The sequence below is a fragment of the Zonotrichia leucophrys genome, chromosome 4 (assembly GCF_028769735.1).
Source record: "Zonotrichia leucophrys gambelii isolate GWCS_2022_RI chromosome 4, RI_Zleu_2.0, whole genome shotgun sequence".
Lineage (NCBI taxonomy): Eukaryota > Metazoa > Chordata > Aves > Passeriformes > Passerellidae > Zonotrichia > Zonotrichia leucophrys.
Window position 1 is genome coordinate 2,254,404 of NC_088173.1, and position 25,058 is coordinate 2,279,461.

Consider the following 25,058-nt stretch of genomic DNA (forward strand, 5'->3'; position numbering starts at 1 on the left):
TCTCCCTTTGTGGTCTGTGAAAGGGTAACATTGCTGTGACTGCTAAAAGTGCTTCAGGCAGTATTAATCATTTTCTCTACAAAGCTGGAATAGCTGGACTCTGTGTGGTATCTTTCCTTATAGAGAGAATATGCAAAGATTTTTTAAGGGTATGGGAAAGGTTCTGCGCTACAAATTAGTATTTGAGGTCAAGTAACATACCTGTAGAATTTCCTAGTCAAGCCTAGAAAACAAAAAACTAAAAAGCTCCAGTTAGGATCATGATCTTGGCTGTCTTGCAGACAGAATAAACAGAAGGTTGGTGAAGAGAAGAAACTTAAAAGAATGGGAGTAAAATGGAGAAGGAGACAAGTTTAAAATTAGGAAAGATGCTGCATGGAGATGATTTAGGTATTGCTGTGCTATAACAGTATCTTGAATAACACTTACTTGAACAAGGTGATGACACTGGTAATTAGGTATTTATTATGACTTACTACTTTGACCCAGACTTGGAAAACATGTTTCTGCTTTGTAGGAGTGTAACAATGACTTTTGTCAATACACTTTGTTTTAAAGAAAAACATAAAAGTAATTTTGAGAGAAGTGTCATGATCAACATGGGATCTTACTGCTTATTCAGGTGCTTAACAAACCTAATGTGCCTTTCTTTCATAATGTGAAAATGCAGTTCTGGTGTATGCTAATGGAAGCACTGTATTTTCTGAAAAAAGTCAGTACATCTTGTCAAAATAATTTGTTAGAACTGCGTGTTCAGATTGGGGTAATTTTGTGTATCCACATTTTCTTTTGAATTTGTAGTTTTATAATCATAAAATGACTAATATAACTGGATGAAATGACACTCTGTAGACACATGATGTGAAATAGTGAATAACTTTGTTATATAAGGTACTGCAATTGCTGGCAGATCTCCTTCTGACACGCTTAACCTATTAAAGACCACCCATGCACTGCTCTTCCCACACCATCCCATTTGTAGTTCTTATTCTGCCCTGTTCTGCTGCTGCAATATGTCTAAACCAACCCTGGGCTATTTTGTTCCCTGCCTGTGGCTGGGATGGTCTGCACTGGTTTCCCTGGACATTTGAGAGGGTCCCAGAGCTGCAGCCTTCAGCTTTTTTCTGTTGCAACTGGAGCTGCCACCCATGGAGCTCCAGAGTTAAGTTTTGTAGCCTGGAATTGCTCCTGTCTCCTCTCCTGAGAAAATCTTTTGGGAAGAAAGTCACCTGGGAATCTCCCTCTCTCTAATCTGAACTACCTGAATTTGCTTTTACAAATGCTCTAACTTGTTTCCTGAAACAGATTCTTTTGTCCCCCTTGCCAGTGCATACATTGACATTCTTGCTTGCTGTGTCTGTTGTCTGTCTGTCCTTCAACGTGTGGTCTCTATTACCCCCAAACCTGTAACACATCCAGCTACCAGAAGTGCTCCTTGCTTGGTGTGCTCCATTTTGTTGTCTCTTAAAACTTTTTTATGAAACTGACCCGTCTCAGGTGAATGAGCCTCATAAAAATGTCTGTTTTGTTTCCTTGACCAAATTTAAATTTTATTGAAGCTGGAGTCAAGACAGAATATACACGTGTAAAATTGCTCTCTTTCTTCCTGCCCTTTTTGTTGAATAAGGGGTGTGGTATTTAGATTTATGATTTTTTTTTTTCCAGTTGTTTGAGTAGTCTTTGACAAATACCATTTTTAAAAGTACAAAGCAAACATTTTTCTAGTTTAAAAAAATAACTGGAAAATTCTTTAAAAACCACTACCAAGTCTGTTCTTGTTACTAAGAACTGACTTTTAATCTGAAAATGGGGTTTTAAAAATGTACAATTCTCTCATGTGGGGTTTTTTTTCCTCTTTTGTCTTTTTGGTAGGTGGTTGAAATGAATATTCTTTCCTACTATGATATTACTGGAATGTTTTCTGTTAGTATTGGTGTTTACTTACTTTTTTCTTTACTTTTCCTTAGGTGCTAGAAATGTTCATCTTGGTATTGCAGCAGTGTCATAAAGAAAATGAAGACAAATGGAAGAGATTGTCTCGGCAAATAGCTGACATCATTCTCCCAATGCTTGCAAAACAACAGGTGGTTCTATCATTGTTTTAATTCTACAAACACCTTAAATAATTGCTGTAATATATGTATCAATAGTGGCTTTGAGTATTTGATTTTTCCTTTTATTTTTGTATGAAGACAAATTTTATTGAAATTGTGGTTGCCATATATGGAAAAAACAACTGCTGCAAGGTAAACTTAAGTCTTTGGAGTGATGAAGTTCATATTGAAATGCATTAAGTATATGCAGTATGACTGTCTCTAGAGGAAGGTCATTCTGTTTCTCTTAGGTACACGATTATATCAGAACACTTACTAAGGGGTGGGAAGATGGTCCCATGTTCATACAATGTCAGAATGACTTTTTTTTATGGTTACAGTGGGTTCAACTGCAGACCAGATTACTCTAAGCCCCATCCAACCTGGCCTTGAGCACTTCCATGAACGGGAGAGCCATCCCTTCTCTGGGCAGCCTATTCCAGTCCCCCACCACCTTCACAGTAAAGAATTTCTTCCTGATATAAATCCACACGCTTTCAGTGTAAAGCCATTCCCCCTTGTCCTCTGTGCACCTTTGTCCACCTGCCTGTGCACAAAGTCCCTTTCCAGTTCTCTTGTAGCCCCTGTAGGTACTGGAAGAGCCTTCTCCAGACTGAACAACCCCAGCTCTCTCAGCTGCCTCCATAGCAGAGGTGCTCTAGCCCCAGATATTCTTTGCTCCATGATGGCAGTTCCCCAATCCTGGGAGATCTCATGTCTGGGGAGAGTGGGCAGGATGATCACACAACATTTTTAGAGCGAGCTGAAATGCTGACAAAGTGAAATTGCTGTTGTTTTGTGTGACTGCACATGATCATCTTCCAAATTATTTAAGCAAGGATAGGGTCATACAGATTCGTAGGCCAGTCCTTTGCTTTTTGCAGTTGATTACTTTATAATTTATCTAGAAAACTGTTCAAGTAAGCTGTCCTGCCACTGTAGCTGTTCACTTTTCTGATAATTAGGTTTCTTTTCTCCTAGTTGCCTGCCTAAGTTTAATCATGACCAGCATTGCAGTCTATAAATAAACCTGGTAGGATGTGCAGTGAGAGAAAAGTCTCTAAATTTTGTGACAAATCAGTCTTTTGGTCTCATTCTCTGAATAAGGCCTATTTCTCCAAATTAAATACATGTGGTATGCACACTGGATTTCATATGACAGATTTTTGTCCATGTTCTTAAAACTCATGTATAGGAAGGCCTGCAATGGAACTTAAATTTTATCTTTTATAGCTTTTGGTTGCTCTGAATTTTGTACTGTAAAGAACCGCTTTCTTACAGGTTGTTACAGAAATGTTTAAAACACAGAGTGTAAATTTTGTGTTGAAGTTACCTTTAGTGGATAGTTAGAAATGAGTTTTGTGTTTTTTTCTTTCACAGATGCATATAGACTCTCATGATGCTTTGGGAGTACTGAACACTTTGTTTGAAATTTTGGCCCCTTCATCCCTTCGCCCTGTGGACATGCTTTTAAGGAGCATGTTTGTTACTCCTAAAACAATGGTAAGCTACTGTTTTCAGAAAAGAGAAATCTTTTCTGATATCTTTCATGCAAAACTAAAGAGAATGTGTTTCTCTTTAATAATTTGCTAAGTGATGTTAAAGTACCAGCAGCAGAATTTGGGAACAAATTGGCCAGAACTAATGTGATATGCCAGCTGAGAGCACTTGATACTGAGGTGTTCTGCTTATGAATTACTTTCCTTCATTTTGTATGCTGAGGATCAGGAATGTAAAGGAAGGTACTGTTATAATAAAATAAAATGCAATTTTATAGGTAAATTACATTTTTCTTACACGAGTGTTAGTATTGCTTTTATAGCTGAGAGATTGTTTACCAGTGAATATGAGCTTGACCGTTACCACAGGAGTAGCATTTTGTAAGATCTGAACTTAAAATTTACTTCTGGTTTGCTCCATTCTTGAAAGGGTCTGATTTTTTACAAGTGAATGAAAATGCTAATTTTTTAATGCCTTTCTATGTTGTGTCATTTAACTTCAAAAGTATTCAGTCTTTTGTATTTCTGTGTTTGTGTTAGGCATCAGTGAGCACTGTCCAGCTGTGGATTTCTGGAATTTTAGCTATCCTTAGAGTTCTGATTTCACAGTCAACAGAAGACATTGTTCTGTCCCGCATACAAGAGCTTTCCTTCTCACCATACTTGATTTCATGTCAAGTAATCAACAGGCTGAGATGTGGAGAAAATAACATGTCCACACCAGAGGATCGCACTGAGGTCAAACAGGTGAAATACCCACCTGAAGAGACATTTTCCAGGTACGTTGTCTTCTGAGTAACTTGGGGAAATGTAAAGAGTTCTGAGAAATCACAACTACATTGGGCAATATTTAACATGTATAAAACTTCTGTGTAAATGGAATCAAGTTGACATGGGACAAGTGTGTGTGTAGGAAGGAATATTGAGATGGACAGAGATGGAGAAGTTGAGCAGATTTTAGTAGAACTTTGAATTGTTTTGGTACATCTTCTCAAGCCAAGTGAAAGACCTAATGGAGCTGATAAAATGAGTGAATCCTGGATTTAGGAAAACCAGGTCCAGAAACTTCGCTGCTTTCCTTCCTTTCTGTGTGGGGACTGAATGATGAAACATCCCTTTAAGTGGAAGCCCAGGTTCTGTATTAGAAACTTGGCCGCAGTGGGATTCAAATCTATTGAGTTAGTTCTGCTCTTTCTTTTTTAAGACCCAGCTTTGTCTAGTTGAGTCTTCCCATGTTGATGTCCTTGGACAGTGACAAACTTCAGGCAAAAGAAGTGTGGAGAGATGGCAGCAGTATTATGTTGACATAATATTTGTCATTAAGGCATTATGTTTTAATGCGGTGGGAAGCATTTGAAATAGCTGTTTGTTTAAGAAAACAATAACATTTTACTCAAGTAGGGAACTTCAGATAGGAATAGAATGCTGTTTTCATGTCATTCAGCTCACTCTGAGGGTTGTAGGTAGAGGGAAGAGGGTCTTCTGGACACCCATACTGTGACCTAATGTCCAACAGCAGTGATGTGAGTAATGGAGTCATGGTCATGGCCAGGAGCAAGGATGGCTTTCCTCAAATGTCCTCTTTTGGTGCTTCTTTTGACACCACATATTGTTCCAGCTGGAGGTTTGATAAAGAACCTGTGTAGTAGAATGTGGATGGGTGAGGTGAGGTAAACAGGAGAATTACTGTGCCTTGCTGAATTACCCCTGCTCAGCTGAGCTGTGGTCACTGTCACAGATTGGTTTCAGTTTGATTTAACTCAATCACTTTAAGCAAATCACTATAAAGACACCACAGCATTCTGAATATTTGCTTTGTAAGTGAATTGGGCCAATGCTACTGTGACTGTAGCTGATGAGAGATAATCTGGATTTAATATGTAATTATTGACATGTTTGTGATCATATAGCATGCTATTTGTTTTAGGTTAACCTGTTCTGTAGCATTTCATTTAGTATGTTATTCAGGATGGGTGGACAAGAGCTTTGTATTTTATTTTTCAATCCCAAGTTTCATTGGCTAACTTCATCTTTTTCTGAAAGATTGATAATTTTCCTATTGATTGTATGTGTTTCTTTCAAGATTCTTACTACAACTGGTTGGCATTCTACTGGAAGATATTGTCACCAAGCAATTAAAAGTGGACATGAATGAGCAGCAGCACACTTTCTACTGCCAGGAGCTGGGAACACTGCTTATGTGCTTAATACACATCTTCAAATCAGGTAATGTTGGAAATGTTGCCCAGGTCATAGCATGCAGTGGTTTTTAAGTTCCAAGACAACTCATAAATGCATTGAACTACTGAGAAGGAATATGTAAGTGCTGAAGAGGTTACATTTTACTCCATGTAGAGAACTGCACACAGGGCACATTTTGCACATTTCTTCTGTCTTTGTGGAACAAAATGTAAGTAGTGATTCTTCGTCTCTCCTTGTAACTGTCTAAAATTTTTCAGTCCAGAAAACACAAAGCAGTCCAAATTTGTAGCTGTAATTCTCATGTTTTATCTTAGTTTAGAGGTTGGTTGGTATATCTGGCTTAAAATACTGAGTCACTGACCATTAACTCAGGCTCATGACAAGGAAGGTTCCTGGCTTTTGCCATAATTAGTAAAAATATATAAAACAAACAAGCAAAAAAACCAACAAACCAAACAAAAAACTAACCAACCAAAACCAAAAAACCACCCCAGAAAACCAGGAAAGGTGGCACTTTTCTAGCTAGCCAGTCTTGAGTTCCTTGCTTCAGGTTTGGAAATTTTCCCTTAGGTTTCTTCTGCTGGATACCCAATGCCTTCCCCTTTGGTAATTCCTTAGTCCCTAGCTCGATTCCTTAGTCTTATTTTCTGAATAGTGAACTAGTGTGACTTTCTTTTTTCTTTATTCTTTCTTTGCTATGACTGCCCCTTTTGCTTCTGATTTTCAGCTTGCAGCTGAAATGCAGCCTTGGTTTACTCTTAGTTGTCTGCAATTTAAAAGGTCTTGGTACAAGTCCCTGCTTCTTCATAGGCTTCCTTGGCGACATGGGACAAGGAACTCTGTGTTCTGTTGCCTTGCATTGTGAAATGGGAGTCTTCCAAACTGAGGTTCTTGGTGCAAAGGCTCCAAGAGTGTGTGTGAAGAAACACAAAATTAATCTTCGTTTTAGGTGTGCTTTAGGGCCCAGAACTCTGGACGGAGTGACAGTTCTCTTCCCGTGTGTCTGTTACAGTAATAATTTTATTATGTTTTTATACTATTTTATTATATAAAATTATGTAATTATAATAGTGTATATTTTCATTATATATTAATTTATGTTTAGGAAAAATGTTTGAATCAAATATTTTACAAATAACTTACACCAGGGTGTTTTGGCATCGAGTGATTAAATGGTGTCAAGCCAGGAGCAATCAAGTCAGAAAGTGAAGCTGGTGATTGAAATTGGGGCAGTGGGTTCTTCCACAGTGGGAGCTGGGGATAATTGAAAGGAAGGTTCAGCTAGTTCTGCTGCTGTGACTGGCTGCCAGGCTGCTCTGGGAGTCTTGCCAGGAATTATGTAGAAATTTTCATGCAAAATTAAAATTAAATATTAAAATACTCATGCAGAACACTGGGATATGTGGATTAGATGATCTCTAGAAATTAATTTAATGTAAAACTACAAATAACTTCAGGTATATTACTACCACTAGTACCAGTATGGTGTAATAGGGTAAAAGAAAAGTTGTTCAGACATCTGGGCTGTATTTTCATGTCATAACATATTTATTTAGGTTGAGGATTAACTAACTGCCTGAATTTGTAATGCTTTTCTTTTGTTCAGTTAGAACCTCCACAATTATTTTCTCTTTAAGTTACATTCTCCCAACTATGGGTGTAGCTTACAGCAATTTGTGTGTGAAACACTGGCTGTATTCTGTAATTTCTAACCACTGTTCTACTTGGATGTTTTTTCTTCTCACCCATTGCAATTTTTTTTCAAAATGTGAGCATTGCTGACTCCTGTTTCCAGCTGTAGGAAGCTACTAGATAATAAATGAACGTTCTCAATCTGTTCCTCTGAAGTTAGAAATAAAAGGCATGAACAAAGTAAAAGGATGAGCATGCAATGTTTTTATGACTGTAGGAAGTCACTAGATGGTGTAGTTTCTGCAAATGCAGGGAGCTGGAATGGGGTTAGCACTGCTTTGCTAATAAGTGGAACCAGAGATTTGAGACTCAGCTATTTTTCCCATTCTTTGCTATTTACATTGTGTGTTTGTCACTCCTGGGGGCAGCTTAAATTGGTCCACATGGCTGTGGAATTTACAGCTTCATTCTTCTGTGTGTCTGGCAAAGAGAGCAACTAACACTGCAGATTTCCTTCATTATTCTCATTAGCTCTTGGTTCCTAACTGACTCTGAAGATTTTTTTTTCCCCCTGATCTTATCTTCTCATAGAAACTCAAAGTCCTATACCTTAGGACTACCTTGTAGCTTTTTAGACAACTTTCCTTGTTTTCCCACCATTTTCTAATTTCTTTTTTCCCAACTTTTGTTTTGGCATACAAATACAGAATCAGCCATTCAAAAAGCAAAATTCTGCTTTTTTGCAGAGTGTTCCGTTTTCAGGGTAATGGCAGAAATACCTAATTTTTGCACTTTAGAAATTGGATAATTGGATGAAAGAGAATAAATTTAGTTTCAGCTAAATATGTTTGGAAAACCATTCTCTGAAGGAGGATACTCATAGGTGTTCTTCCTTAACATGCAGAGTAGTAGTTACCTCATGGTTCTTAAGTAGAACATCTGTGTTTTAATTTACAAACAAACTAACCCTGGTCCACAGGTGACAGTTTTAAGTTTAATGAAGGTTTTCATGAATCAGATAAATGAGAATTGCCATGAAAGCTATGTAAACATGATTTATTGAGTCTGACAGCTGGTAATTACTGGTTTACACACTGCCCTTTGGCAAACTTCATCACTTACCTTAAATTTGTAAAACTGCTTAGAATTTGCCTTTCTTGCAGAAATTCTACCCTGAATAATTTTAAAACTTCAGAATTCAGACTACAGCTTTATTACTTTAACATGGTTTTATTGTTTTCAGGGATGTTTAGAAGAATCACAGCTGCAGCCACCAGACTTTTTACAGGAGATGGATCTGATGGTAGTTTCTACACACTCGAAAGTCTGAGTGACCTTGTTCAGTCCATGATTCCCACTCATCCTTCTTTAGTTCTCCTCTGGTGTCACATTTTGCTTCTTGTCAATTATACCAACTACAACTGGTGGTCAGAAGTGCATCAAACCCCAAAGTAAGTTTTGGTTTTGTTTTCTAGTAGTGTGTTTCATATAATTATATTTTCTAAAATGATATTAAAACAATCAAGCTGCTTTCTGCCGAGCCTGTCACCCCACTGAATGGTGCTGCTTGGATTATGAAATGTAGTTCTGCACTTACTTCATGTGTGTACATGTTGTCTGTTCTGATATTGGTGTGACTTCCAAACTCAGGAAATGTGTCCTGCACTCAGTTGCTCCTCAGAAGAACTGCCAGGTAATCTCTCCACTTCTACGGCAAGAAAACTTCATCTTTGTGCTACTTTTTATTGAAACTATGGAAATAACTATAGCAGAATACTCAGTGTTTCATGGGGAGCTGATATTTCACTTTCTAGGCAATAACCAGCCAGTGGAGATGATGGACACTGTTGTGTTTGTGATAATACACTCTGATCATATAACTGTAGCTACAGGATTATCTGTTCTCAGTGGGTCTCTTGCTAAATGCTGTCAAAACATGGTATTAGCACCCTGCTGGTTCATTAGCATTGAGACCTGTAACAACCTCACTTAACACTGGTTGTGTGAATTTTGGAGATTGGATCTAAAATGGGTATTCTCTTTGCCTGAAGTTAGTTTATTCCACCAGTCAGGCATTGGAATGATTTGTCCTCGGTGGATAAGGAAGGGACCTTCTGTGAGGGTGGGTGTTCCTCTGTGCTGATTGTAGAGGGAGGTGAACAAGTGACTTGAGGGACATTTCTGGTGCTTGTGCAGTGAGTGTTGGGCAGTCTCATCTTGCTCTACAACTGAAATGCATAAATACTTTCACAAATCTGAGATTCTTGCTTCAGTTCAACCTTATGTATTGAAAATATATTATTCTAATTTGTGGAAACATAGAATTACCAGGATTATGAGCAAAACAGGGCAGCTTCTCAGGCATTGGAAAAAGCTGTCTAGGGAAGGGTGGAATTACCATCCCTGGAAGTGTTGAAAAGGTGTGTGCATGTGGCACTTCAGTATATGGCTTGGTGGTGAGCCATGATGTGGTGCTAGGTTAAAGGTAGGATTTGATGATCTTACAGGCAACTTTGATGATTCTATGAGCTAAAAGAGTAGTACATTTTTTTTTTATTTACCAGTATCATCTCTTTTCTGGGTTGGGCATCAATTTTAATCTGACACTAGAATAAGTGCTTAAGAACACTAGTTTGGCTTGAGAAGAAAATACAGTGTTAGGTTCTGTTATCCTACCAGAGTTGCAAGAGCCTGTGTTTTTCTTTTAAATAGTTCATTTGGTTCTTTAGATTGTCTGAAAAAGTAATAAGCAATGCTGCAATTGTTGAAAAAATAAAAATATGATGGAAAGCAAAGTGTCTGCTTCAAGGACGTGTAATGTTTGAATGAAGTTTACAGGGAAAGACATGTCATGTAAGGGCATAGGTAGGATACTCCAAGCACTTTTTTCATGTTTCACTAGCCATACCAAGAAAATAATAACACCATATAATGTACTTTTTGCAGGAGACACAGCCTTTCTACTACAAAATTGCTGAGCCCTCATATATCTGGAGACAGTGATGAATCTGACCTGGAATCCAAGCGTGGCATGTGCAATCGTGAGATAGTGAGAAGAGGAGCACTCATTCTCTTCTGTGACTATGTTGTAAGTTTTGAATTATGACTTTTATAACTACAGTTTTGAGTTATTTCAGGATGCTGACAGTCCTTTATTACTGATATGTGTTAACTGAAGAGTGAAGTGTGTTAAGTGAAAAATGAAGATCTGTGAAACTAGTAATTTCATTTTCAGATGGTGCTTCTGTAAGCTTGGATATGACCTCATTTGGCATTGTCTTCTGTTCTGAGCTGAGAGTTCTCTTGCCTTGTAAAGTTTACCTGGTGGGCAATAGAATTACCTTCTGGGTATCACATCCCTTACCTGGGAGCTGCTTGGGGCACACTAAGTAGTTCAGACTTCCCAACATCAGTAGCAGTGCAGTGTCAGAGAGACAACAAATTTCCATCTCTACACCGTAAGAAAAGAGGTTTTACATTAACATTTTAACTTCCATTTTGGTTCTTCAGTAAAGCAAAAATTTCTGTGGCTTTGGCCTTTTGCTGCCTCAGTATTAGAGTTTTAGTTCACTGGGAACTTCTGAAGTGAATTTTCAGTAATAGGAGATATTGCACTCGGCTTTGCACCTCAGATCAGTTTTGAGGTAAGGAAACTGCATTCCTTCCAGGTTCAACTGAATAGAAAGCTTTGTTTAGGAAGCACTTCAAGTACTAATGGACAGTCCCTAGGGTCAGATTAGAGGTCATCCAATGTAAAATCCTCCAAAACCTCTTTACTGAGGTACTGTACAAGCTCTCAGCATTGCCTGGATAACTCTACAGATATTTTTGTGTTGCATTCCACTGCTTGTTGATATACACAAGCCTTTAGAGTTTTGACATTAATTATTGATAGATGTCTTTGGATTTACTTCCCAGAAATTCTTCATTTTGTGTTAAAGGCCAGTAGTGATAAGAAACTTTTAAGAAGCCTAAATGAAAATCACATTTTGCAAGACAGTTCTGTGTGTATGTTTATTTCAAACCCATTTCATCGAAAGCAGCATCTTTGAATCAGCCTTCTCAATTTACTTATTTCTAACCTGTTTTTTAGTGTTTTTAGAAAAATAAGCTGCATATTCATGGTAAATACCTTAATTTGCAACAAGAGCAAAACATATGGAAAATTTATCATGTAAAAATAATACCATCTTAATACCACTCTATTTCAAAGTAGCTACCAGAATCATATATGAGAAACTATGTTGTGTCATGTTTAGTAATTAAAATCTTAATTTTAATTTCTGCAATCAAATTTTAATTTTTTCCCCTTCAGTGTCAAAACCTACATGATTCAGAACACCTGACCTGGCTTATTGTGAATCATGTTCAAGACTTGATTCATCTGTCCCATGAGCCTCCAGTGCAAGATTTTATCAGTGCTGTTCACAGGAATTCAGCAGCCAGTGGTCTCTTCATCCAGGCCATTCAGTCACGCTGTGAGAATCTTGCAGCTGTAAGTTTCACTTTTTGACTTCTTGTAAAGAATAAAGTCACTTCATGTCAGCATAAGTTTAACTGATAAGTATGCAAAGTTTGACATTTCTGGGTCATTTATCAACTTGTAATTTTATTTTTAAAGTCACTTACTTAAAAATGCAAGCAGCAAACCTTATATTAGCAACTTCAGCATTAGATGTGTTCCAGTCCATCAAATCTATGAATTCAGGTGGAGATGGTTAAGCTGCTTTTCTTCCTTAATGGTTATTTTCCCACATAATCAATATTTGATGGGTAAATTAAAGCTGTAACTTTCAACTTTGACTTCAGTACCTTAGTAGTGTAAATAGCAAACTAACTATAGAGGCAGGAGTAGGAACCAGTTCATCTTCATAGGCCCTGGCAATATGAAAATGGTTTGTGAGCTCATGCCTTCCCCATTGATCTGTTCTGAAAGTTGTAGCCACTTGGTGAGGGAAAATCACCAAGAAATTCAGGCTATTATTTGTCTTGATTATTTTAGTTTACAAATTAAAAGGAGGAGATGATATTTTGTAGGGATATAAGGTTGTATGCATCTCTCTTAATCATGGGAAATTTCATTTGCTGGACTTTCTCTAGAGATAATTGTGATTAATGTGATAATAATCTAGAGATAATTGTGCCACCTGCACCCTGAGTAGCTTCAGTGCTGTTTCCTATCTCTTTCCATTGTCTCTGTGCAAATCTAGGGCAGCTTTAAAGTTATGTGATATTAGCCTGGGCTTCACTAGCTGGGAATCAGCAGAATGAATTAAACTGAATGTGTTTTAGTGGAAGAGGTAGTCACTATGTGAAATGTTTAGTGATTATCAGGAAAGACAGTAAAATTCAAATAGCTGGTATTAACACTGCTCTAAACCAAGATTGGTTTCATGAGTCAAACTGGTTTGTCTCTGTGTTTCTCCCTTTAGAATATTAATGCTGAATTGGTGTTTATATTTAACAAAAAAAGAAATTAAAAAAGTTATTTGCACGTCCTTTTGATCCTCAGTTGCTGCTGCAGGATCAAAACATATTCTTAACATAGGCTCAGAAAACCCCCCAAGGATTGTCTGGATTTCTGTGCTGTCACATGTCTTGACTATGCACATGTTCCTGCCTTCTTCCAGAAAGAGATGAATCTTTTCACTCTTATTTGAAGCTTTTTGCAGTTTCTTACTTAAATCTGTAACTTCTTTCCCCTAAAAGTTTTGCTCCCTATGTTTTGTTTACTTGTATAAGAGTGAGCTTTTACAGTTACACATCAAACAACTTACGGTTCATATTAATTAAATGGCCCAGTAACTCATTCACACAAAGACGATTATATTGATCAGGTAGTTTTTTCTGAGTGTCTTTCCCTCTAAGATCTTTGTATTCCGAACTGATTGTAATTTTTGGTGTGTTTCTCTGTTCCATGCTGAACATGAAGCCCACAACCCTGAAGAAGACCTTGCAGTGCTTGGAGGGAATCCACCTGAGCCAGTCGGGGGCGGTGCTGACGCTGTACGTGGACAAGCTGCTGTGCACGCCCTTCCGCGTGCTGGCGCGCATGGTGGACACCCTGGCCTGCCGCCGCGTGGAGATGCTGCTGGCAGCAACTCTGCAGGTACACTGCAATCCCTGCCTGACCAGGCTTGTCAGGAGCAATGGTTTAAAGGACATCAAAATATGGTTAAGTGATTTCATTTGAGCAAGTTCTTTATTTTCTATAGAGATGCATGAATTGTCGGAACCCAGGACATTCCTCTGACTGCCCTGGATGGCTTGAGACCCTGGCAAGGGGCTCAGAGACCTTGGCACAGAGTCAAAAACACCTGTGCCTTCGATTTTAGCCCATGGAAACAATTACCAACTTTGTGTGAAGAGTTACAAGGCACAAACAAGAGTTTGAGTAGAATAGTAGTTAATTTATCACAGACCGAAAAAGTAGAATTTTGGGGATTTAGAATGGGGCTTCAAGGGGCAAGGTGGAGGAATCTGGGCGTGTCCTGTCCTCCTTCTTCCTGTCCTCCATCTTTTGCTGTGATGGTGACACTTCTAGATTGGTTTAGAGTAGAGACAGACTGTTAGATGATAGGTATTGGAAAATTATTGTAAATGAAGTACATGTAATTCTTAGTATAAAAAGCTGCCACCACCCCAAGGGCGGTCAGTGTGCCACCAACTGACCTGCCAGACAGATCTCAGCAGGTCAGAGAAGGAATGTAGTAGATAAGAAAAAATAAACAACCTTGAAAAGCAGAACCGATGAATTTCGACTTCTTCAGTCATGGGGCTGGGAAAGAAGAGACTTTCTAATACCCTGGGAGCCATTTCAAGCACAGAAACCCGAGAATGAATATTTACTTTATTTCTCTTTATTGTTGATCTGGTAAAAGTATTTTTGGGGTTTTACCTCTATCTGTCCTGTGAAATTCTTGTGATTTTTTTCATATAGAATAGCATTGCTCAGTTACCAGTTGAAGAACTGGATAGGATTCAGGAGTACCTTCAAAACAGTGGATTAGCAGCAAGGTAAAAAATACCAACAATACCATTAAAATGTCAAACTAAGTAATGTTCTAATAGAAATTGTGTTAATTCTGTTTTCCCACATTTTGGCTTTTTTCCTAGAGGTCAGATAGTGGGTTGGTTTGGGGACTAAACTGGGATTAAAGCCTCTCATAAGATGCTGGCGTGTTCTGGCCCAAGGGGCAGTTGTGTGGCTGAGTTGAATTTGCAATAAGAACTACTTAAGAACTGAAGCAAGCTCTACAGGTTTGCTTCAAATTCTCTTTCCTGCATCCCACTCACTATTTAACTTTTGAGAGACAGCAGCTGCAAATTAATTTCTTGACAAAATGTGTTTTGCTAAAGCGAACTTTATTTTCCTCAAACTTGCAAAATATTGTCAGTTCAAGCTAAATGGGCTTGGGGTTTGTTTAGTTGTTTTTTTTTTCCTCCCAGAATACTGTGTTAAAAGTTTTAACTGTTTAGTCTTCTGGCTGTTTAAACTGCTTGTATAAAAAGGAGCAAATTACTAATTTTTTAAAAAACTTCTATTTGATGTTGGAAAGATTCTTATTTACTCTTCTTGTCATTGCTGTTTGAGGTTAATATCTGTTGACTGAAATAAGTAGGGGAAAGAAACTAAAATGCGAGACTGCAGTAGATCAATAGTAATGTGCCTACATAGGTAATATTCAATTTAATAAGAAAAAAAAATTTAAAAATTACTTTGTGCGAGTTCTTGATAGCAGTAGTGGAATTTGAAAAAAAACCCACAAAAAAAACCTGAACAAAAAAAAATTCTGACACTGATATAAATCCAGAAACTGGAGTTTTTAGTACAGTGAGGGATCATTTTTTAAAATAGAAGTATGGTTTTAGTGGGTTATTGGTTAGCATCTGTTAAAATGTATTTTCTTGTAGTCAAATAATCGGTACACTAACTTTGACTCTTCTTACTCATTAAAAGATGTGCTGGATAAAGAAAGCTGTATTTTAAGCTTAGGTATATCACTAATTTTTACACTAAATTAAATTTAAATCTTTATTTGTTGATAATGCTGAGTTAATTAATTTTGGCCTCTGATACCTGAAGAAAGTTTTCATCATGTGACTGCATGTATCTAAGAAAAAACTGAAGACCCTACTGCTTTTCTGTCCTAGGATTGGAATTGAGTCACTGAATGTCTTTCTATTTTTAAATTATTTACAAAGCTGAGGTAGCCCTGTGCTGATGTGTTCTTCTGTTTTCAGACACCAGAGACTCTACTCACTCCTGGATAGGTTTCGTCTCATGGTAGCTCCAGACACAACCAGTCCCTCACCTCTGGTCACCTCACACCCACTGGATGGAGAAGATCAACCACCTTTAGAGAATGTAGTTCTAGACAAAGTAAGATTATGTTTAGAAAGAGTCACTAGAACTGCCTTGGCTATAAAGAAGCTTTATTCTTTACAAAATATTTAAATGCAGCTTATTTTTACTGTGCAGTTAATGCTCTCAGGATTGTCCTATTGTATCTCAAATATAGATCAGTGATTAATTTCATGTGTATTGGCTGACTGTTGAACTTAGGATGGATGATTAGCACAAACATAGATGTTTGTTATATTGACAGTGCTGTGAAAAATTTACCAAGTTTAGTTTCTTTGTTCAACTTAAATAGAAAGATTTATATGCAGTTCAATAGAGACAGCTAAATCTTGTTTTCTTGATGTGTTTTACTACAGTTATTAGTTTTATTCATTTGCTGAAAGTTGTTGGCTGTCTCTTGGAAGTTAAACATTGCTTGTTCAGTTTGTCCTTCTCAGCTTTAAATTACTTTCAGAGAACAATCAAGAATACTGAAATGTTTCTGTCTTTCATGAACTTAGACATGTTTATTTCCAAGAGAATTGGAAGGCTAAGAGCAAGTCTTGGGGCCTTCTGTCTTCCTTTTCTCTAGTTTGTCCCATGGTACAAATAATTTCTCCTTTTCATCTCTCCATGTTCTATAGTGATACACAGTGATAGGAAACACGTGTAACTGAGATGGCAAAAATTATTTGATTAGCTGGAAGTTGGGATGAGTCTGAGCAGTCACTGGCTTAGGGGGGATGTTGAGACCTGCTTGGACAGCAGGAGAAAATGCTGTGCCCAGAAATCATTTACCCATAGCTTTGTCTTCAAATTACCCCAAAAATCTCCTTTGTCTGTCCCTGTAAATTCTAAACAAAAGTAGTTTTTGTGCTTCCCCTACAACTTGTGCATGTTTCACAGAATCATAGAATATCTTACATTGGAAGGGACTCATAAGGATCAATGAGTCCAACTCCCTACTTCTCACAGGGCTACATAAAAATAAATCCTATCACTAATAGCATTGTCCTGGTGCTCCTTGAACTCTGACAGGTTTAGTTGTGTTCTAATTAATTAGTGTCAGCAAATTGATTTGAATCTCTGAAAAAAAAATTACATTTATTATTTTTATTTATTATATGTATATATATATTTAATTTGAAGAGTTTTCTTCCTTCATTATAATATTGTTTTTTCTCTAATTAGTGTTATATTTGTGTGACTATTGAGTGTCCCATGCCTTTTTTCTAGATTGTGTGGTCAGGTTTAGGATCCTAATACAAGTACCTGCACTCTATATTAAGATCAGTTTTTCCTCATTTCCTGTCCAGACCTTATGGAAATAGACAGCTTGTCACTGAACATTCATTGGTCCAGTTTAAGATGTTCCATTTCCATTCACCACTTGTTTGTTTTGCCTTGCTTTTTAATTTAAGGGTTTTGGGTTTTTTTAAATAATGTAGCCTATGAATGTCTTAGACATGCGATGCTAATGAGCAGTTCTCCCTCTGCCCCCATGTCCTGTGTTATTTTCTGGAAACAAGTATGTAATAAATTTCCATTTTTGATCGTTGAAGGACTGGTATGTGTCCCTGGTGCGGTCACAGTGTTACATCAGGTCTGACTCAGCACTTCTGGAAGGAGCAGAGCTGGTAAATAGGATTCCTCAGCCTGACCTCAACTCCTTCATGACCAGCAAGGTAACTTGGTCAGAGGAAGATGATGAAATTAGTTCAAGTGTTCCTATTGGTAGTATTAATAGATTACATTCTGAAGTGTTTGGATTCTTAAATGTAAACATTTCAAATTTGTATAATGCTGATAATATATACTGATAATACTAATTCACTTAATTTTGGAAACTAAAATAGTATATATTTGTGTAAAACAGTGGATATCTGTCTAGCAATGTTGCTAATAGTAACTTACTAGTAGTACAGGTTGAGTAGATAGAGTGGAAGCAAAGGTTTATTTATGTATTGCAATCAGAAAAATCCGATTTTACAGTTTTACATAATCTTGATTTACCATACAGTCTCTTCCAAGGCCAGCTGTTTCTGTCACCTCTTCAATATCTGTGCTGGATGACTTGCAGTAAGCTAGTAACAGGCCACAGACAGTAAATCTGGCATAAAGGACAACTTGTATCTAAGGATGTCTTTTGTTCAAATTATCACCATGATATTTGCTGCTGGTATGCAGAAATAATAGTAAAAAGGCTGTTTCTAAAAAGATACTTGATTTGTTTGAAAAATTATTACTTGAAGATTCCTTCACATATGTCATCCTTAAGCTTCATTCACACATTGTTCTGAAAATTTGGAATAAGCATATTGATTATTCTTTCCAAAATGGTACTGGTTGGAATTGAAATTTGGAGCTAGTGTGGGCTAAACCATATTGTTACACCACAGCAGAGCAGAGGTGCTAATAATAAGTTAGTTAATCAATAAACTCTAAATTTACCTTCACATTAGTGTGTTAGAATAATACCACCAGTTACTTAGTTTCACTTTATAAGCAATTTTTAAAAATTTCCTCTTTGATTTCAGGAATTCAACCTAAGCTTGTTAGCACCTTGTTTAAGCCTTGGCATGAATGAGATCTCAAGGGAGCAGAAGAGCAGCCTCTTTGAAACAGCTCGGAGGGTAACTCTGGACCATGTGTCTTCTGCTGTACAAAACCTTCCAGCCAACCACCAGGTTTTTCAGCCACTATTGCCAACTGAGCCATCAGCCTACTGGAAAAAACTAAGCGACATCTTTGGTAATAGAAATAATGATCTTTTAAAGTTTGTTCTCTCCTCTGCAAAGATACTTTACAGATGTCTTGTGAATACATGAACTTACTATTAAAAAAAAAAAAATCAAGATACCTGGCATAAAAGTGCTTATGAAATAGTTCTGAAAAAGGTTTATTGAATGGAAAAAAATTCAAACTGCTAGATTTCATCCAGTCTTATTTTATAGGAGATGAGGTGATGTATCAGTCTATGATGACACTTTGTCGTGCACTGGCTCAGTATTTGTTGTTACTCTCAAAACTACCAGCTGGTCTCCGTGTTCCTCCTGACAAAGAGGGTGACATCCTGAAATTCGTAGTGATGTCAGTAGAGGTAAGAAACTACACCATAATTAAAGATGTGATGAAATGTTGGGAGAGGGAACAACTCTGATGTGACTGATGAGAAGGAAGGATGTGTTGCTGTTGCAGTCAGTGCTTTGTGTGCATTGTTTATGTCACATATATTTCAGGATGGGAAAAAGTCTTAAACTGATTGCCACTGAGTAATTTTGATTGGGGCAATTCTTTTGTCTTAACTGTAGAAATTTCTTCTTAGCATTTATGTCTGACTTTTGCTAGTAAATCAGGTTTGGGTTGTGGGACAAGGACAGCTTTATACAAGGAGAGGTTGATTGACTGATGGACTGCTGCTGGCATTTGGGAGAATGGGTCTTGCACTGATTTTTGGGACACTTAATGAACAGTGTATAGATAATTTTCTTGTACTTAAAATAAATAGTGTTTTCTCAGGGGAAAAAACCCAACATTATTTGCTACTAATACTTTACATTTTGCTGAGTTAAAAAAATTCACTCTTGGTTAGAAGTTCTGTTTTGAGAGTTTGCTGTTAAGGGGGAACTTCTCTTTTTGTACAGGCACTATCATGGCATTTAGCACATGACCAGATTCCATTAAGTGTAGATCTTCAAGCTGGTCTGGATTGTTGCTGTCTGACACTACAGCAGCCTAGTCTCTGGAATTTGCTGTCTTCTGCAGCTCATGTGACATATGCTTGCTCCTTAATTAACTGCATTAGATTCATCATAGAAGCAGGTGAGTGCCGTTTGATCAGCTAGGAGAAAAGTTTTGTTAATAGATTGCCAGTCATCATTGATCAAATGCTGTGTGTCTGGAATATTTCCTTGGAGTTCTTATTAATAATTAGTTTGACACATTTCGTTTTTACTACTTTAATTTTCTGTTTAAAATTTAGTGTTTACTTTTGAACTTGGCAAATGCCTTGGATGTGTCAAACGTTTGACTACTACGTGGTGTTGATTAAAAAATGGAATAAGAACTAGGTAATAGCTGTATCATTCAAATATGTTCTCCAATTCAGTTGCTGTGGAACCTGGTAATCAACTTCTGAGTCCTGAAAGAAAGAATACTTCAAAACCTTTAAGTGAGGGGGAAAGTGATTCAAATGTACAGAGTAAGTAAACACTGAATTTTGCTTCTACCCTGAACTTTCACTGAAGAAATATTTTTTGGTACCCTTTCCATTACTACTATTTTTAACAATGCAAGTTCATCTGAGACCTTATTTGTACTTGGTTAATGCCTATTAAATATAGGTTGCCATATTTTTACAGGTATAGTTGCTTTTTCTTGAAAGTGATACGTTAATGCAGATTTTTCTTTTGGGGGTTTCTGTTAACTGTGCAGTATGCTACAGACTGAGCTTTTTAAAGTGTGGGATTTTAAATTTTAAAAAATTGTTTGTGTCCTTATTGTGATTTTGTCCTTTTTAATTAACATACTCTTTTGTTAAGAATTTTTTGTGTTTCTGTCTTTTTAAATTATTTGTCTTTTGAGTGGTTTTGTAAAGCTGAATTTCTTTCTCTCCAACAAAGAAACAAAACACATAATTGCAGCATGTGAAATGATAGCTGAGATGGTGGAATGCTTGCAGACTGTCTTGTCACTGGGGCACAAAAGAAACAGCAGCATCCCTGCATTTCTCACTCCTGTCCTCAAGAACATCATCATCAGTTTAGCAAGGCTGCCTCTAGTGAACAGCTACACCAGAGTACCTCCCTTGGTATGTTTATTATGCTTTGCTTTCAGGATTTTAAAAGTTATGAAAAACTTTGAAAACCAAACATGGTGCTGCATCTGAAGTTCTACTACAGTAGGACTTCAACCTTCAGCTGGTTTGATCAATCTGTTTTCTTTTTGAACACTGAGTAACAAACATGTGCAAGGCCACTTCTCTGTTTCTCAGCACTCTGTTTCTGAAGGAATGTAAAAACATAAGTTTTTTGGTCGAAACTTTTTTGCCCCCTCTCTGATGTATCAGTGTGCTTTTTCAGGCATCAATGGTATGTGAACTGTCTTCCTTAAATTCCATTTCAGCATCATTTCTGCACAATTTCTAAACTGAAATACGTGACAGGAACTTACTTGCTTCTATATCTAAACTTGGACCATAAAACTGGATAATTAATTTACAGTGGGAAGTATGATGGAAAAAGCCCTAAAATAACAATTGTGGTGTCCACTGTATATAAGTTTTGTTAGATGTTCCATCTTCCTTTGAGTATTTTTCTGTTTGGAGAACTGCTTTTGTTTGCTGATGTCTTGTTGCCTTTGAAGGGTGCCTGTATATTTAGAGCTGTGCTATAAATACTAGATCTGGTTTGGGTAATTAAACTTTCATTATACTTCTTTAGGTCTGGAAATTAGGCTGGTCACCAAAGCCTTCAGGTGACTTTGGCACAGTTTTTCCTGAAATCCCAGTAGAATTTCTTCAAGAAAAGGAAATCTTTAAGGAGTTCATCTACCGCATTAATACACTTGGTATGTACAAAATTAAATGAATACACTTGGCTCTTATTGGGCATTTACCTGTGTTTTGAAATTACTGGATAACTGTATCTGAAACTGCTTGCTAACTTTTGTTGCTTATGTGGAAGACAGGTAATATTTCAGAGCAGGTTAGTAATTGTGTACATTTTGTTCAATGAAGAGAATAAAGTATAGAAATAAAGCCAAAAATTATTCCAGCTCATGGAGATTTCAGTGTGTTCTTGCAGAATGACCATTTGTTTTCTGGAGCATATGCTTGACAGTATGTTTGAGAATATTTTTCTCCCCCCCTGCTTTTTTCTATTAATGCACAGTATAAAGTCCTGGGATAAGATACCTCTGTAACCTACCTTCAGCTCAGACATCAAATATTTGGGTTGGACAAGAAGGTCCTGAAAAATACTTCCCACCCAAACCATTCTATGAGTGTCTTAGCACAGTGTTTCCAGTCCTCTCCATCATCTTGAGCTGAAGGAGAGAAACTGCAATGTTGTTCTCTGCCATTCCCATCCACACCTAGCAGATCACAGAATCACAGAATAAGCTGAATTTTAAGGGACCCACAAGGATCATTGAGTCCCAGCTCCTGGCCCTGCACAGCACCATCCCCAAGAGTCACACCATGGGCCTGAGAGTATTGTCCAAACATTTATTAAAATCCGTCAGGCTTGGTGCTGTGACCACTTCCCTGGGAAGCCTGTTCCATTACAAAAACCACCAAAATGAATAGGAAGTGGTATGAAACTAAACCTGTGGAAACAATGTACCTTTTTTTAGTGCTGTTCCCTGTTTAGCTTTGTATTGAGACATCAATGGCTATCTCTGAGATCTCTGAGTGTTTCCATAGGGTGGATCAGCCGTACTCAGTTTGAAGAGACTTGGGCTACTTTGCTTGGTGTGCTTGTAACTCAGCCCATTGTAATGGACCAGGAGGAAAACCAGCAAGAGGTAATGTATTCATTGTATTTTTAAAGGAAATTTTACTTAAACCAAGAAAAGTGTTTCTATTAATAAAACTGTAAAGCAGAAAAAAAAGTGATTAAGGAAATTTTTTTCTATTTTGTATTACCTTTTTCTCATATCCTGGTGAGATCAGACACATCCATCTTCTGGCTTAGAGCCTCTGCAAGCATGCAAATAGTGAGGAAAAAAATTGATGAAGCTGTTCCAACTCTTTATTAGTACATTACTCAACACAGTTTTTGGGGCTTTTTTGTAAGGTTCTTGACTAGAAATTAATTGACCTGAAGATGCATGTTCATGTGCCTTGCTCCCACTTTTAAATTGTGTTTTGGATATCTGGGCTTCTAGCTTAGGTAAATGTTCAAAATTCAGTGGAGAGCATTTGGGGATCACAGCTGAAGAAATTTAGAGCAGAATTTGTGTCTAATTTATATAACAAACTATATGCATTTATGTACCAATTCCTATACCAAATATTTCTGTCCAAAGAGCAGCAACAAAACTGAGGCTGGGGCTAAGGGAGCTGAAGGTGTTTAGTCTCAGGAAGGAGGCTCAGGGGGATCCTCATCACTCTCCACAACTACCTGAAAGGAGGGTGTAGCCAGGTGGGGATTGGGCTTGTCTGCCATCTCTCAAATGAACTCCTTAAGTTGCACCAGGGGAGGTTCAGATTGGATATTAGGAAAGGAATTTGCACTGAAAGAGGGGTTAGGCACTGGAATAAGTTTCCCAGGGAGGTGATGGAGTTACTGTCTTTGTAAGTGTTCAGTAGGGATGTGGCACTTAGAGACGTGGTCTAGGGGTGATTATGGTGGGAGTGGATTAATGATTGTACTGGATGGTCTCTGAAGGTCTCTTCCAACCTTGATGATTCTGTGAAAAGTCAAGATGAGAGTGAACTTGGCTATCATGAAAGAGAGTTTCCCTCTTCAGTTGTCTTAACCTACTAGCAAACTGATTTTAGTGGGTTCTAGTTCTTTGACCTGAAAGGTTCTTTCCATAGGCTTGTTCATGATCCTGATGGTAGGTGCAGAGCCTAAAGCAGTTTGAAGAATTTAGAGGACAAACTGTGGATCCTGAGTAGCAGACAGAGAGTTTTGCTTCTCTTGCTTCCTAGGTGTCAGACTGCCAAAAGGAATAGGAAATCATCATCCCTCTTCCCTGGGTTAGCATTTTCTGTTGGTTATACAGGCTTGGACACCTTGACTTAACTGCTTTCTGCTTAATGACCGTGTTGGGTTAGACTTAGGGTAATCTAGTCCTTGGTTTTTCTTTATTTGTCATGTAGAGAGTATTTGTTGAACAAGAATAATATTGCTCCCTTGCTTTCCAAGGCAGATCCATATGTTAAAAATTGCAGATATTTTAAGTGCTGTTGTAAATTTCAGTATGTTAATATTTTCTGAAATAAAAATAAAATTTTTTGGAAGTTGAACACTGGTTACCATCTTCTAAAGAACATCAGATGCATTTGTGATCTGATGCTTTGTTTCAACAAGTAACTAATGGGTAGCTGCAAAGAAAGAGGCTAAACACTTTAAAAAAAGTTCTGAAATGGACATCTTGAGGTTTTAATGCTGTTTGGACAAGAGAAGGGTGCATGCAGAGTGACTGATGAGAAGGAAGGATGTGCTGCTGCTGCAGTCAGTGCTTTGTGTGCATTTTTTATGTCACATATATTTCTGCATGGGAAAAAGAGCAGGTGTCAGGCTTATTAACGATAAGTTAGTGAAACCTGACAAACTGATATTCAGAGCTTTTGGGATTTTTTTTTTAACAATTCAAATTCCAGTGAGTTCATTTTACAGGAGGATACAGAGAGGACCCAGATCAATGTTCTGGCAGTGCAAGCCATAACCTCCCTGGTGCTGAGTGCCATGACCATCCCTGTTGCAGGCAATCCAGCTGTCAGCTGCTTGGAGCAGCAGCCCCGCAACAAAGCTTTAAAAGCTCTGGACACAAGGTATTTGTTTTCACTTGTTTTCAAATGCATTAAACTTGTGGTTAATACATAACAACAGCTGCTTAGTCTAGTTGTAGAAAAAAATATGTGTAGATTGTATTTTCTAAGTTAGAGTATGGATGGATGGATCTATTTACATACAAGTTGCATGGATTTAGCATTGTGAACCTGCTGACTTAAAAGATTATCTGAAAAAGATAACATCTTAATAAAATCTAGTAAACAGTGTGCAGAACATATTTTTCAACATTTTCATTTCCCTGATACTGAAAATAAGCATAGACACACAACATTACAGTGTGAGCCAGACTTGCAAAAAACTGTTAAAGGAAAAATCTGCTAAAATTGATTTCTCCTGGGCTTTTAGGTTTGGGAGGAAGCTAAGTGTTATCAGGGGAATTGTTGAACAGGAAATCCAGGCAATGGTGTCTAAGAGAGATAATATTGCTACTCATCACTTATACCAAGCTTGGGACCCTGTTCCATCACTTTCTCCTGCTACTACAGGTAAGTGCTTGTTTGTGGGGGGGAAGGGGAGACTGAATTTCTTTCACATTTAAAATGTGGGAAAGGTACTCTCAAAAGAATTTGAATTCCAGTTTGTGGAAAATTAAGCCATTTTCACATGTGCTTTATTATTCACTTTTAAAAAAAAATCATCCTGTGTTTCATTGCAGGTGCTCTTATCAGCCATGAAAAACTCTTACTGCAGATCAATACTGAACGAGAAATAGGAGATATGGATTATAAATTGGGACAGGTTTGTTAAAAGCTCAACTTTAAAC

General features: G+C 37.5%; 1 protein-coding gene across 4 annotated transcripts in view; it reads left to right on the forward strand.

Moving 5' to 3' along the window:
* The window catches only part of HTT (huntingtin), an 82,052-nt gene that overhangs the window by 43,163 nt on the left and 13,831 nt on the right, over nt 1-25,058 (forward strand). For 3 of the 4 annotated variants that reach the window (XM_064710237.1, XM_064710238.1, XM_064710239.1), the window contains 21 exons: nt 1,968-2,084; nt 3,474-3,596; nt 4,133-4,371; nt 5,676-5,818; nt 8,670-8,877; nt 10,373-10,514; nt 11,742-11,921; nt 13,359-13,535; nt 14,367-14,443; nt 15,671-15,809; nt 17,333-17,455; nt 18,308-18,521; nt 18,725-18,870; nt 19,415-19,592; nt 19,879-19,971; nt 20,393-20,580; nt 21,212-21,338; nt 22,195-22,295; nt 24,119-24,273; nt 24,641-24,780; nt 24,951-25,033. In XM_064710237.1, coding sequence (XP_064566307.1) covers nt 1,968-2,084; nt 3,474-3,596; nt 4,133-4,371; nt 5,676-5,818; nt 8,670-8,877; nt 10,373-10,514; nt 11,742-11,921; nt 13,359-13,535; nt 14,367-14,443; nt 15,671-15,809; nt 17,333-17,455; nt 18,308-18,521; nt 18,725-18,870; nt 19,415-19,592; nt 19,879-19,971; nt 20,393-20,580; nt 21,212-21,338; nt 22,195-22,295; nt 24,119-24,273; nt 24,641-24,780; nt 24,951-25,033 — 3,093 coding nt within the window. The remainder of the gene's footprint in view (nt 1-1,967; nt 2,085-3,473; nt 3,597-4,132; nt 4,372-5,675; nt 5,819-8,669; nt 8,878-10,372; nt 10,515-11,741; nt 11,922-13,358; nt 13,536-14,366; nt 14,444-15,670; nt 15,810-17,332; nt 17,456-18,307; nt 18,522-18,724; nt 18,871-19,414; nt 19,593-19,878; nt 19,972-20,392; nt 20,581-21,211; nt 21,339-22,194; nt 22,296-24,118; nt 24,274-24,640; nt 24,781-24,950; nt 25,034-25,058) is intronic. The other variant, XM_064710240.1, reaches the window with a different exon arrangement.